The 15,512-nt window shown below is 38.8% G+C and overlaps 1 protein-coding gene across 5 annotated transcripts in view; it reads right to left on the minus strand.

The window, feature by feature from the left end:
* LOC100697371 (voltage-dependent L-type calcium channel subunit beta-4) overlaps nucleotides 1-15,137 on the minus strand; it is a 29,706-nt gene extending 14,569 nt beyond the window's left edge. For 2 of the 5 annotated variants that reach the window (XR_003216407.1, XM_013264509.3), the window contains exons 1-5: nucleotides 14,865-15,137; nucleotides 13,242-13,325; nucleotides 2,809-2,979; nucleotides 2,530-2,652; nucleotides 2,303-2,430 (exon numbers count right to left, since the gene is read on the minus strand). Coding sequence is in view for 4 of the 5 variants with exons in the window: in XM_013264509.3 (XP_013119963.1) it covers nucleotides 2,303-2,430; nucleotides 2,530-2,652; nucleotides 2,809-2,979; nucleotides 13,242-13,325; nucleotides 14,865-14,927 (569 nt within the window). In the remaining variant the exon portion in view is untranslated. Of the gene's footprint in view, nucleotides 1-2,302; nucleotides 2,431-2,529; nucleotides 2,653-2,808; nucleotides 2,980-7,601; nucleotides 8,059-13,241; nucleotides 13,326-14,864 lie in introns of those variants that run through there. The other 3 variants (XM_013264506.3, XM_013264504.3, XM_013264507.3) reach the window with 2 other exon arrangements.
* Nucleotides 15,138-15,512: the final 375 nt, after the last annotated feature.

Below are 15,512 nucleotides of genomic sequence, written 5' to 3' on the forward strand. Positions count from 1 at the left end.
TCTTCTGATGGCTGTTTCCAGCAGGATAAGACATCATGTCACAAAGCTCAAACTGGCTTCTTTAACATAACAATGAGTTCATTGTACTCAAACGCCCTCCACAGTCACCAGATCTCAATCACCTTTGGGATGTGATGGAACGGGATATTCCCATCATGGATGTGCAGCTGACAAATCTGCAGCGACTGTGTGATATTGTCATGTCAATATAGACCAGAATCTATGAGGAATGTTTCCAGCATCTTGTTATACTAAGCCAAGAATAATTGAGGCAGTTCTGAAGGCAAAAGGAGCCCATCCTGGGCTCCAACTAACAAGGTGTACCTAATAAAGTGCACTCAAAATTTAGAGGTGTTACATGGTTAATATGTGGCAAGCCTATTGTATGTGTGACCTGTTAATACATGAATGCCCTGGTTAGTTAATCGCCAAATCAAAAACATCTGTATTTTATCAGATTTTCAGTTTTTTGCTTGCTGTGTATTATCTGACAGTTTAGGAAAACAACATGGACCAAAAAAAAAATCACTGTCTGATTCGTATAAACTATATAGTACTGCTATTTGTTACAAGAAGAAAAGACCTGTAATTTACTGGTATTTATGTGCACTTACTTTGAGCATTTATTATTTATTTTTTTTATTTCATAGCTCTTGTTCTTGTGGCCTACTATAATGCAACATAAAATAAGTATAAATAATATAAAAGTAGACCTATGATTTTAACTTATATGTAAAGCAGTAAAAAATGGCTTCAAATTACAAGTGATTTTACTCAAAAATAATAATCAGTGAAGTAAATGACAAACATAAACAAGAAAATACATTTTTATTCATATATCTCTTTTCAAGATGCTTTACTGTCCAGCATCTCTGTAAGTCAGAAAATCTCTAACATAGTGGTCCTATTTTTCAGTTAAACCGAGTAGTCCTGTTTAACAGGGGTTCGAATGTCTCTCCCTGTCTGTGAGGTTCGATGACAAAAAGCCACAGAAGCCACGCTGTTAAGTGAAGCTTCAGCATTCCAGTCGAGTAGGATTAGTATTAAACTCAGCAGCAAGGCTCGGGGAACTGCCTGTGAGTTATTGTACAAACTCTGGATGACAGAACATTCAAGACACATTATACACACACAAGGAAACTCGAAGGCTGATAGGTGTGCTAATTACAGCTACTGAAACCGCTGGACTGGTACAGTCGACACGAGTGGAGAGGACGGAGTAAATGGGCATGAGTCATGAAAGAGTCAAAGGAAACTTTAAAGAGTAAATAAATTTAAAAAAATCACAGTGAGACACTAACACAGTCAAACAGACAACAAGCCTTTTATGGAGAAGTTACATGCTTTTATATAGGATGAAATTATTTTAACTTTATTGGTTAAACAGCAGTCTCAGGGGCTGTGTCAAGAGTATTGCATCAAAATATTCAAAGATGTGAAGCTGATAAAGGAATCAATTCAGGTTGTTAATAAAAACCGGCATTTTGGATCGCAATCAATCACCATTTCCATCGCTAAGACAAGTCAAAATTCCCACGGCACCCCTTCCCTTTCTACACCCCCGACTAATTACGGTATTTTCTTGAGCAATTTGATTATCTCATTAGCTAGACAAAAGTTATATTGATAAAATGTAAGAAATTTTGAAACATGTCCACAGTTGTTCCAAATAAAAGTTGAATTGCTTAAATGTCTTGTTGTGTCCCATTAACACAATCCGAAACACAAAGATAGCAAGTTCACTGTCAAGCAAAGAGAAAAAACGAAACCTCACACAGGAAAAGTTAATTAAATTATTTCCAAAATGTACTGTACTGTAAAACTCTCAGTTTAATTTGTCTTTTTTGTTTGTTTGTTTGTTTGTTTGTTTGGGCAATTCTACCTGTTTATAACCATGATTTGTCCAAAGATGATCTAAAATTACTGACGACATCTATTGCCATGCTACCTCATTCTCATTCCTAGCATTATATGCATTTAAATACAATGTCATCTAGTTAGATTCACGAGATTTTAAATACTTTGCTTTAACAAAATTTGGCAAGTAGAACACGTCGAAGTAGTGTGCTCAGTGAAAGCTACAAAATCTACCAAATTCTGGTTTATCTGAATAATGTTTGCTTCTTACGATCTAAAATGCTACAATTTTGGTGCAAAGTTGACTTTAAATGATCCTTGTTATTGTTACTCAGCACATTAGATGCCAGGTTTTTGTGCTTACGTTAACTTTTGTGTGATCAAATAAGGTTTGATTTACGTGAGAAAAACAATGAGACGACAACTGTGGTTTTGTGCTACTTACCCTTGGACTCGTCCTCTCTTTTGCTCCTGCTGGAGTCGAATGTTTTCCAGCTTCAGAGGGCTGGGAATGAAGCCGATCTCGCAACCCTCTTTCACTAACCGACCGATCCACCAGTCATTGTTGAACTTCTGAAGATGCAAACATGAAAAGGGAGCAGATCAAATTGAATTTTGTATCATCACATATATGCTGTAGTTATGATGTTTCAATACAAAGTACTCATTGACCTCTTTTATGTGCAGAAAGTCCTTGGCGTCAAAGGAGATGGCTGTGGCTGGCACTGGAACATCTTCATCCAGTGCGCCACAATAGCTGACATTGGTCCTTACAGCAAATGCCACAGGTTTACTCTGAAGGAAGGAAACACAAGCTCAGTGAGGATCAGAAACGTATATTTAAAATGATTAAAAACTTCTTACTCTAACGGACTTGAGGACTTTTTATTGATCTGGGAAAAAATCCATAATAAAGATAAACTAGCGTGAACAGTGTCACAGCCTGTCTACCTTGGCTCTTTCCAGTTGAACGGCAGCCTGCTGTTCCCTCTCCTGTCGGCTCTGTCCCGGTCCTTGGCTCTGGCTTGGGCTCTGGCTCTGGACCTGAGCCTGCACCTCCCGCTCCTCCTCGAGAGAGACATCTGAGTCTGATGGTCTGCTAGTGTATGAATCAGCTGATCCCTACGAATAGAAATGACAGAGATTACTGAAACTGTACAGACTAGATACATCTTTTGATAAGTACACCAATCAGGCATAACATTATGGCCACTGACAGGTCACCTGTTAGCGGGATACATCAGGGAGCAAGTAAACATTTTGGTCCTCAAAGTTGATGAGTTTGAATCAGAAAAAGTGTTCAAGCATGAGGATATGAGCAAGTTTGACAAGGGACAAATTGTGATGGCTAGACAACTGGGTCAGAGCATCTTCAAAACTGCAGCTTTTGTGGGGTGTTCCCAGTCTGCAGTGGTCAGTATCTATCAAAAATGGACCAAGGAAGGAACAGTGGTGGCCAAGAGTCACTGATGATTGGTTACAGAGGGCTGGCCCATATGGTCAGACAGACAAGTTGCTGTAACTCAAACTGCGAAAAAATGTAATGCTGGTTCTGACAGAAAGATGTCAGAATACACAGTGCATCACAGTTTGTTGCATATGGAGCTGCATAGCTACAGACAAGTCAGGGTGCCCATGCTGACCCCTGTCCACTGCTGAAAGTGTCAACAATGGGCATGCCAGTATCAGACCTGGACCATGGAGCACTGGAAGAAGGTAGGCTGGTCTAGAGAGTCACATTTTCTTTTACATCACGTGGAGGACCAAGTCGCTTACCTGGGGAATATCTGGCACCAGGATGCACTATGGGAAGAAGGAACCAACTTACAGAACTTAAAGGATCTGTTGTTAACTTCTTGGTGTCAGATACCACAGCACACCTTTTTTGGCAGCAAAAAATAGACTAACACAATATTAGGCAGGTGGTCATAAAGTTATGCCTGATGGGTGTATGTTGGGAGTGTGTTGTCACAACCAAAGTCCTATAGCCCTTCAAGGAAGACAAAATTAATCTAGAGCGAGAGTTGCTGCCCAAGAAGAACAGGAAATAGTCACAGTGCTTTAAATTTGTTATCAAGTTATGACTAATCCAAACTAATATTAGCACTCTGTTCCTGATAGGGTTATTAAAGAAAATGAAAACTACACTCGAGGCCTCTAAAATAAAATAAAAATCTCTGCACAGCAAAACACTGTCCCAATATCAAGGACTTTAAAGAAAAAGTTAGAAGAGTGTGGACAGATGCACCCAAACGACCTGAATTTTCTCTCTGAAAAGACAAAAAAAGCACAAAGGCTCTGAGGTTCAGTCAGTCACATGGTGATAGAGGACACGTTTCAAAACAAGGATGTGCTTTAGCTTTATCTGAAAGCATCTGAGCTGCTAAGCATAAAGATAAATTGTTTATGGGATCACTTGCTGAAGTTTTGGAGTTCGAGGCGCATCAGCTTACAATCACAGTGCCAAATACTGAGTGGTGGCTTGGCACACTGGATGCAGAACAGGTAAAATCAACGATATATTTAAAAAAAAAAAAGAAAAAGAGTAGGCTGCCAGGAGCATCTCAGACAAAGTGGAATTTCTATTCTTGTGCTGTCAGCAGTTTGCATGCCTACATACATTTAATTGATGAAGATGATTCTCTGTTCTCAGAGAGTGAGAGATGTCTTCTAGTTATTTTTTACTCATTTGAAAAAATACTTCAAACATAACCACAGACATTTATGCACATTTATGCTATTCTGCTTGCTTACTTGGTGCAGTTAAAACAGTAATACCTTGTTTGCTTTTATAAGACGAACATATGCAAGTATCTGACCATGAGTCGTTTTACAGACCAAACACACTGTGTAAACTGAAGACCTCTAATCAGCAGGGGTGGGTCAAAACTACCAAGTAACCACAGCACTAAAGGTGGGAATCCCCAAACACCTCACGATACAATGTTACTCCAATACCAGCTCCAAATTATGTCCTTAAAGTTAAACTATGTTAATACCTGTTTTGTCCAATAAGATAAAGTTATCTCACTTTAGATTTTCTTTTGTTGTTTTCGACCAAAAAAATGCCAAACATAACAACACTGTGATGAAAACCTCGCTTAATAAGACAGACAGTCTGCAATTGATTGGGGTCAAGCTGGCGATGACATGTAATCTGTTTCTGATAATGCAGTAATTCACTGTCATAAACCTTTTTTTTTAAATCACATATTTGTTGCTGCCTACATATACAGAAATTTACATTTCACATATACAACCAGGATACAACCAGCTGGTAACCAGCAGTAAAGTTCTCTTCTACCCTCCTTCTACTATATGTAAAACAAAATTCAATACAATCAGGCAGCCATCTATTGTTATTTTAGATGTAAAGCAGTTGCTGTCATGTTTTTACTCGTGTGTCTGAGCCGTTAGCTTTGCTAAGCTAAATGTGTCCACTGTTGGATGTTTTTTTTTTCAGTTGAGCCAATCTAATTTCAGTTTGCTTGGCTAACGTTATCTCAGGACAATGGTGCATGAGAGATCTCTGGTTAGAGGTATTGTCAGTGCATTTTAATGTAGTTAATAAAATATCAATATGTCGTGTCTGTGCAACTACTGCAATACTATGCTGTCCTGACTTTTCTCCCTATACACCTACAGAGCAGATCTGAGTTAGAGAAGACGAATCGGAGCGAGGCCACGCGACGTGACTCCTGAGATGTGTTGAAGAACAAACGCATGGTAATGGTGGCAGTGCCGAGCTGAAAGCAGGTGTCGCAACAAAACTCGATGCAGACTCTATGCTCTCGGCAGCATTTGTAGTGCAAAATGCAAAGCTGGTCAGGGCAATGCATCTAACCTGTCGGAAACACCTGGTTAAACACAAAATAATAATATATCTAAAAGCTGATAAGTGGAGAATATTTGATAGGTTAAAAGCCAAATTCGCCAAAGGACCTGCAGCTAATGTTAGCACGTCAGTCGCCAGCGCATAAGAAGTCGTCATCTTCTTTAAGTACTTAATTAGGTAGTTTGCTGACAGAGAAAAGGGGCTTTTGTCACTTTGTTGGCTGATATTTGAACATTTTTACACTGGCTATGCTGAAATTTCTTATTAGCATGTTATTCGTGTACATTTAACTTATAAACTTTGGCGCCTGCTTGCGTATCCCTTACATCTGATACAGGATATCGGTGGTCCATTTTCTTGCAACCTGGCAGGATTTTTTCTTTCACTTAGAGGCTAAAAAACATGCTAGGCTTGCAGCAGTTCATCCAGCCACCCAGTAGGAATTCATTTAGTGCAACATTTTTTGCTCAAACACGACTGGATCAAGTGCTTCCTTCTGCTGTTTTAATCTAAACAATCAGCCACTAATGATGATTCAATTAAAGAAGACCATTACTCCCAAGAAGATCAATCAATTTAGTCATCACAGCTAAGCACTTTCTGTTTTTTTTCTTTGTTTTTTTTTACAAGCCAGCAGTGGCAAGGCCTGACTTCAGCACGCTGCTCATTTGAAATGTAAGCATCCCATCCCAGACTAACTGGGTGTTTTTGTAGGATTTCCAAGAACAAAAAGATTACAGAGGAACAAATACATCACTATGCTCCTGCTGGCTGTTTTTCAGCTGTATCAAACACATAGTCCATCTGTACAGTTTATTCGCCCTCAGCCTGTGAGAGCTGTTACACGGTGTCATCTGTGGCTCTAAAGGGAGTTTTGTCAGGTCTGGGGGAAAATAACCCCGCTGATGTCATAATGATATAATTTGGGTTATCTCAGTTTCAACTTGGAGGCGAAGTGCTAATTTAGAACAGGAGGCCTGAGCTTCAGTTTCAGGGTATCAAGTCAGGAAGAGAGGAGCAAATAATGACAGAGTTGCATTATAAGGATGCAGTTCATTGGGCACGATGTGTAAATGATAGATTAAAAGTCACAACACAGTCTCTGCAGTTTTTAATCTTGACCATGTGTCTCATAATCTGGTTTTCACAAGTCCACCAATTTTGTATAAAAATGTCTTTTTTCCCCCCGATATGATTTTTGCATCAGCGCTCAACTCAATCTCATGTATCTGTGCGGAAGATTTGAGGGTGCACTGTAGCACTTGAGCTATTATCCAATGGAGTAGCTTCAGCATGTGACTCATCAGCATCAGAATCCACTTCATGACATCACGATGCATGTTTCGCCAAGCCTCGTCAGAGCCCTTACAGCACACAGTGGCACGATCAGATTTAAAAAAAACAAAAAAACAAACACTCAGCTCGACAATTTTTGACAAAGTCAAATGTGGGAGTGAGGATCTATCAGAGTAGAGAAACGAGTGATTAGCATCTTTAAATCTTTGAATCTGGGCTTGGTTCACCTCATGAGTGTGATGAGCACTAAATGGCTCCTTCTGGATCCGATGGTTTCCTGACGTCCAATCTTACAGCCTTATAGGCTGATTGCCACCACATACACAACTACACATGCAGATAAAGCAAAACACACACACACACACACACACACACACAACAGTGTGAATGTCACACATCAGAAGCCATCTGCCTAACACCCACCCACCCAACCCCCTCCCAGTCAAGCATAACCCACGATCACGCTACACTGTACTGTTGGCTTACCCATCAAAGGCCTCATATGTGTGTATATATGTGTGTGCGTGTGAGTGTGCAGTGAGCTACTTCCATCAAAAAACACACAGTGTGAGAGCACAAAAGCAGACTCACACACACCCATCCAAACACTCACCGCCTCCGAGTCTTCAAATCCATGCAGGTACAAATTGTCATACATGGAGGTTTGATATTCCAGTGAGCGCCTCTAGAAGAACGAGGGGGTAAAAAACAAAAAGAGTGTAGGCGGACGAGGAAGGAGGGGGCACCAGATTAAAAAAAAGGATGGATGTGGGGGGTGACAACAATCCCTTCTCTCCACAGCAGAGAAGAATGATTTAAAAAAAAAATCTCCCCTCCCGTTGGATCACGCCTGGTCCTCCGGAGGCCCGTCGCTTGATGGATGCAGCTTCTCCCCGATCCCAGAGTGCTGCTGGCTGGCTCACGTTATAGGATGGAGAGGCTCTCCCTGGAGGTAGCCCAATCCTGGCATTTCATTTCATCAGGCTTCCTCGCAGACACACACACATATACAACAGCAAGAGCAGCAGAGGCAGCAGAGGCAGCAGCGGCGGCAGCAGCAGAGCAGTGGATTCTTCCTCAATATCCAAGCCTGATGACAGAGCCAATGTGCAAGAAGCTGATTGGCTGACTGGCTGTCCACTCATCTTGGATGAGCGCTCTCCTTGATTTTTTTTTTTTTTTTTTTTTTTTTGTTAGTGCGGGGAGGTAGCAGGGATCGGGGGAGGGGGATGGGGGATCAGCACCCTCCATTTCCCTGCTACCTCTCTTTCTCACTCTGCTTATTTATTCTCCAGAGAAAGACAAAAAACTCTATTAAATGTAGCTAAAATAACAGGAGCGCTATTAGAAACATGGATTTAAATTCATGTAAGTTCATTTTCTTTTGAGAATTAATGTGGTTGTGACACATCTACACCACTAATACCACTAAAATAAAATAAAAGTTAGGTACTGAATGGTTTGGATTAAACCTGAGCCAATCTTTTGTTAACAAATACTTAAAATAATTACTTAAGACTTAGTATTTTCTATTTTTTAGGGTATCAAAGTCCAAACACACCTTATCTCCTTATCTCTTTAAATGTTAATGTAACTTTTATATTTATAAATCATTTCCCAGCATTAAGGGCTAAATGTGGTTTCAAAGTCCTCTCCACACAGTCAGCAGTTAATGCTTAAATAATATGTTATTACTGATAAGGAACCATTTTCAGTGCAGCTCAATACAAACGCTTGAAATGGTGCAAAAACACAGGTGTTACTGACGACACTGGCAGAGAATCGGTTCTATTTATGTACACAGGCGTAATTAATGTGATCAGTAAAACCTGTGCTAAGCCAAAAATAGCTGCTGCTGAAAAGGTCTGCTTCAACTAAACTGAAACAACTAATACTTAAAAATGAATATTTTGTGGGTGAACATTTGCTGATAATCTTTTTTGTCTATGATACCGGACTATTTAGCTACTGGAAAATAAAAACAATGGGTGGACACATGCTTTAGAAAACTCTTGGAAATTCTTTAAGTTAACCAATCAATTAAGAAAATACTTGAGCCGGACCAATATAATTGGCAGATATTATCTATTTGACAATTGACTGGTATCATCATTTATAAATAAAAATGAAACCACAAATGAAAATATTAAAAACGGAAAGAAGGAAGAAACACCCTTTAATCATGTTATAAGTGGTGATATTGCATAGGCTGTCCACCAGAGGGCACTCTGCAGCTTCCCATTTGGTACCACATGTTTGTATGTTCTGAGCAGTCGGGTAGAGCGTAAATGAGCCAAGAAATCACTACACAAAAATAGGGAAATCTTAAATAAATAAATAAATTATAAATAAATAAATAAAATTTTATTTATATAGCACCTTTCTAGACAGAATCACAAAGTGCTGCACATAAGATAAACAAATACTAAAAAGGTAAAACAGACGATATAAAACGGGCAAAAAATTTAACCAAAAACAGTTTTAAAAAGGTGAGTTTTAAGTTGTTTTTTAAAAATAACTACCGAGTCCACAGTTCTTAATGTATGAGAGAGAGTTCCACAGTCTCGGGGCCACAGTGGCAAAAGCTCTGTCACCCTTAGTTCTCATCTTAGTCTGTTTTATAGCAAGTAAGCCCTGATCAGATGACCTCAGGGACCTGATAGGGACATAGGGCTGTAGCAGATCGGAGATGTAGGGTGGTGCCAGTCCATGCAAGGCTCTAAATGTCAAGACCAGGATCTTAAAATGTACTCTAAATTCAACAGGAAGCCAGTGTAGCTGAAATAGCAATGGTGTCACATGTGAATACTTGGAGGATTTTGTCAACAGCCTAGCTGCAGCGTTTTGCACAACCTGCAGACGATCCAGAGAACCTTTGCTTAGACACATAAACAAAGAGTTAAATAATCCAAGCGTGAGGAAATAAATGCATGTATAGCTATCTCCAGTTCAGGGCGAGATAAAATAGGGCTTAACTTAGGCACACCTCTTAAATGATAAAAACAAGACCGAACCAGAGATTTCACATGCCCATCCAATGTAAGAGTCGAGTCAAAAGTGACACCTAAATTCTTGATAGAGGATTTAACATACACTGAGAGAGGACCAAGTGCTTTCACTATCTGGGATAAAAAGCTGTCCAGAGCACGTATGAGGACTTCAGTTTTCCCCTTGTTGAGTTGGAGGAAATTTGCAGCCATCCAAAGTTTGATGGAATCTAAGCAATCATTTAGAAGCTGAAGCTTAGATAAATCCTGGGGCTTAAAAGAGATGTACAACTGAATATCATCAGCATAACAGTGATAAGAAATGTCCTCAAAAGAGCCCATTATATGCTGGAGGGGGAGAAGATATATTAAGAGCAATAAAGGCCCCAAAACCGAACCCTGAGGGACACCACAAGTAAGGGAGGTAGAGGATGACCTAAAATCGGAGACCACCACAGAAAAAGATCGGTTATGTAGATATGAGGAGAACCACTCCAAGGCAGTACCCGATACACCAACCCAATGTTTAAGCCTTTCGAGAGGATATGGTGATCAACAGTGTCAAAAGCGGATGTTAGGTCCAACATAAGTAGGACCGAGCATTTTCCTGCATCATTACTCATCAAAATGTCACTTGAGACCCTAAGAAGGGCTGTTTCTGTGGAAATCTTGTCTAAAAGAAAAAAAAATATCAGCTTATTCATAAGCTGATATATAAGCTGATTGGATGATCAAATCCAAATGTGATTAGAAGGTGTTGTTTACCTTTTTTTAAAATGAAATCATTTGAACAGTTCCAAATTCAAAGAAATCCTGTTTTAAGTCACAAAACAGAGAAATAAGCAAATTCAATTGGCTAATCATTTCAGCTTCACATTTTGTCTAAACAAATTGAAAATAATACTATAACTTGTCAGCACAATAATCTAATAATAATCAGTTTCACACTTTTTTTTTGGCTCATGCCTTACAATGGTTTGCTTCTGCACCTACCTAAAGGCTCAAATTAAATTAATGTTTAACTCACTTTTGCCAAGACGACAAAAGATGGCCTTTGGTCAACAAGAAAAGTACATTTAGCTCTTAGCATTTAGCCCCTAGATTTAGCTCTTTGAACACAGACTAACAAATATAAATTGTTTAAAATTTTCAGCAATGTCTAAAATGTTAATGATAACTAAAAGAAATAGCTGTGTAATTTAGTACTGATCATTTTTACCATAATCAAGCACATTTAACATACCCTGTACCCAGATGCTGCTCTCAACTTAACATAAAATTAATTTTTCCAATATTAATATACCAGTGAACCAACAAAATGTGCACTGGGGCTTAAATGCACTACATTACTGGCAACTAGAAGCTTGATGAGTGTATTTTAAGCGGACCGCCTTACTCACAACCATATGACTCATATACGTTAAACAAACTTTCTTCAACATAAAAAAATAGCACAGAATAACTATTACTAACACTAGAAACGGCACATTTATAAAAAAAAAAATTACACCACTGAGTATTGCATGCTGGGTAACACCATGAATAACAGTCTGCTGAGAGCTGAGACGGGCTCTGTGCCACATTCAAGAACAGTAAAGACAGATGGAGGATGAAGAAAGGAGAGCACAGATGCTCCAAAAATAACTTTTGACAAAAACAGACGAGCTGTGTCTGCTTTATGCACGTTTTTCCATTTTAAATATTGAAACTGGTTTGTTTGGTGAAGAAGAGGCAGCATCTTACTCAAGACTAAGACTGGTTTTTCCTCAATGCAGAATCATTTCTGCCCCAAATTTTGGAAGTATAAGTCCAAATGTAAGTCCAATTTTAAAAGCCAACTTAGCTATGGAAACATTAATTAAACATTAACACTAATGAGCCATATGCTGAGTAAAAACAGTGGGAGCAAAAATTACCATTGCATTTAACCTAAAAGCAGAACAGCCAGCCTGCTGAGGACTGACTCCACAGCCCTGTGCCAACAACACAATATTTGTTAATAGGGACTAAGAATGCAACACTATTTGGTTTTTTTGGTTGTTATATTTGATCTATTTTTTCTTTTTTTATGTATAAATGACAGACGACTGGGCCATTGTAACCCTATGTAAATCCCTGCTTATGCAAAAAATTGATTATTATTATTAATAATAATAATAATAATAATAATTTTGCTCTGTTGCCTATAATGCCAATAATTTTAAAGATATCATTAGACAAAATTTTCAACAAACCAACCAACACTACACAATAATAAAACAGTAAAATCTACTGTCCCTTATGTTTCCAGTAAAGCACTAGAACTGATCAATTCTTTTAAGGAATAACTAAATGACACCATATTCAGGTATGTTGTAAATGTTCATATTTTGCCTTTTATGCAGTATTAGACACTGCTCGATGTAGGGTTTATGCCACAGCTGCCCTAATTTAACACTATTGGTAATTAGTAGCATCATTTTTATGTCTCTGTAATGATCACCAAGCTTCTGAACAGAAATTATATTTTTGATGCTAAAATCTAATTATTATTGTTATTTATAAATTTTCAAATGTACTGCTTAACAAAAAAACCCAGAAAAAATAGTAAAGCACATTGTTATTTTTTGATTAAGATGTAAAATTATAGTTATTTATTTGCATTCCTAAAGGGAACAATTCATTTTAGTGCTTGATTGTTATGCTTTATTAATTTCTGTATTCTCAGAGTAGTGCAGAGTGCCAGCTCGGATTTGGGTATGAAAATGTGAATTGAAGACATTTTTGACTTTTAAAATACTGGTGTTGTCTTGTTTTTATATCAGGTGGCCTAATAATATTGTTAAGCATTTTATATTGAAAGAAAAGATGTTGTATAAATGCATCTAAATATGTTATTGGTGCACTGCCACCTTCTACTACCTGCACTTTACCACCTCCTGCAGTCAAAAGCAGTGTATGTCGTAAATGTGTGATCATCAATCAGAAACTCAGCAGAGTGAAAATCATGAATAGCTGTTTTTTGAGGTATGAAGATCCTGTTTAGTAAAAAACACCATGTATGATGTAGCCCATTTACAACACAGGGTAAGCAAATATCTTAACAAGGGTCTCATTTAGGGAAAAATTTGATATATGGAGCAATTAATGCTATGCTAAACTATATACTATATGTGTTTTTTTGTTGTTGTTTCTATCCAGTTTCCATTATTTGGTATAAATGCACAGAAATATCCACGTCAAACCACAATTTTACAACCAGTCAGAGCATCTGCTCCCTGCAGTACCTGTCTGAGGATGAAGCTGGTGGAGGTGGTGCTGCCGTCAGACCTCTTGAGGCGACTCCTCCTGGAATAAGTCCCTCGGTTCACCTGACGGGAAAAAAATGAACTCTTAACCAGCAGCTACAGAGTCAACTCTTATGTTTTCTTGTGCACATCCGTTATATTTGGATCGCTTGCTATTATGCGAGTGAAAGCCACATGACACTAATACATGATGCAAAGTGACATTCGGGCACATGTGCTTCACACAGCAGCTGATGCTCTTTCCAAGATCAGATAAGGTCAACCTTACAAGCCATCTAACATGCAACACAAGCTAACTTCTATTATATGTTTCTGCATTATACGCTTCACTTGCCAACTTACTTTTCTCCTTACCTCACTCGTGACTTTCTTTCTTGCTCTCCTCCAAAAAATCCAAATATACCAGCAGAGTTCATCTCCAGGGAGCTAAATTAATTATCTGCCAGTGATTTGCCCCATTTCTGTTCATATCTCCAGAGTTAATGACAATGTCACCGTTAAAAAGTCAGAGCCTACTTCCCTGAATTTATAAAACAGGGCCATTAATCTGGGTCACCATCTCTCTTCTGCCTCTCACTTTCAAGCTAAGAGCCCAAAGCCAAGAACTGACCCGCTAATATTACACACAGTAAAGATCGATCAAACTAGAGGAAAATAAGTTATCAGCTATCTAGCAGGGGGCTCATAGCAGGGGACTGATGCACTTCCTTCACTTTATATCTACCACAGCTATTAAAATAGAAGCACTGTTAGAAAGCTTAGGCCAGTCTTATGTTCTTTATAGATGCAAGGCAAGTAAGGCATTTCTGTGATCTGAAATGGCAAAAACGGTATGAAAAGCATGATTTTTAAACATCAAGTGGAATCCACCTTAAACTGAAGCCACTGAAATGCTGACACACTGATATGACTATGTCTTTTCTATCTGTTCTGTAATGCTTTGATTCATAAATAAACAAGGAAGGAAGTCATTAAGTAAAAAAGCATGTGCAAGGAAGAAAGCATGTGTAAAGGCTCGAAATAATTATGTTGAGGTGAATCAGTAAGTCAATAAAACCATTTTGAAAGCAAATTTCCAAATAATGTAGTTTATTAAGTATAACTAAAGTCCACTCAAAAACTTAAATTTTTGCAGAAGTAAAACATCACTGATCTGTGATTTCCCGAGATACAGTTCACTTGTTGTTCTTAATATCTAAACTATACTGTCACCTAGAGAGTATAAAGGTGGGAAGATGTGCATTGCAAAACACAAAGTTAAAATAAAAATAAAGGGTTGACCATCTGTGCTTTGTTTTGTGTCCATAGTCTCATCGCTATTTAAATACTAAAACAGTACAGTTAGGTATTTTAAAGCCTATATTCTTAATGTATGACAGTAGGGGGTTTGCTTTTCTTTTTAAAACAAAGCTACCTTTTGCTGTCACCATAACGCTAGTAGTGGACTGAGCTACTGAATTATTCTGATTACATTTTTATTTTAATTCAATTTAAAAGACTTTTTCTTCACTTTTAAATTAAAATGTAGCCTCCTGACCAGCCCTATTCTCCCCGTCATTTGGTCGCAACAGTAACTAGCAGCCTTGAAGACACCTGACCTACCTGAAAGATGGGCGCTTGGATGCCCTCGCCAATCTTGTTCCGTATGTAGATGTGCCGGGACATTTCGGCCAGGACATCGGTCCAGAGGGCTGGCTGCTCCGGTCCAGCCCAGCGGAGGGGCGGCGGGTTCCGGGCTGCGTGCTCCAGTTTCACGCCACACAGGAGAACATGAGCGCTCGTCACGAGACAGGTGTTCCCGCTGCTTGTTCCTGCCGCGCGCGCCGGGAGGTAAGTCAGACACACTGCAGCCGCTCGAGCCACTCAAAACCAGATGCTCCCTGATGATGGACGGAACTATTTTAGAAGCAGAGGAGGGGGTGGGGTGGGGGGTGTTACCATTTAAAACGCCTCGGGTGACTATTTTAAACATAACAGGAAGCTAATTTAAGCTCAAGGGCCTAACAGACACATTTATTCTACAGTTTATTAAAAAAAAACACTGCTGTTGCTGAAGTGTGATAATGAAGAACACATATAACATCCTCGACTATCTGGTCTTGCAGATGGTCTATGTTTTTATCCTCTTTTCACGTGTATTCATGTGTGTACAAAACAGTAAAAAATTTTAAAAATTCAAAAAAACACCGAGAGTAAATGTGCTTCATATACGGCGCTTCTGACACAAACTCTAACACTGCTAATTTACTA

Source organism: Oreochromis niloticus, linkage group LG23 (assembly GCF_001858045.2).
Source record: "Oreochromis niloticus isolate F11D_XX linkage group LG23, O_niloticus_UMD_NMBU, whole genome shotgun sequence".
Taxonomy (NCBI): Eukaryota; Metazoa; Chordata; class Actinopteri; order Cichliformes; family Cichlidae; genus Oreochromis; species Oreochromis niloticus.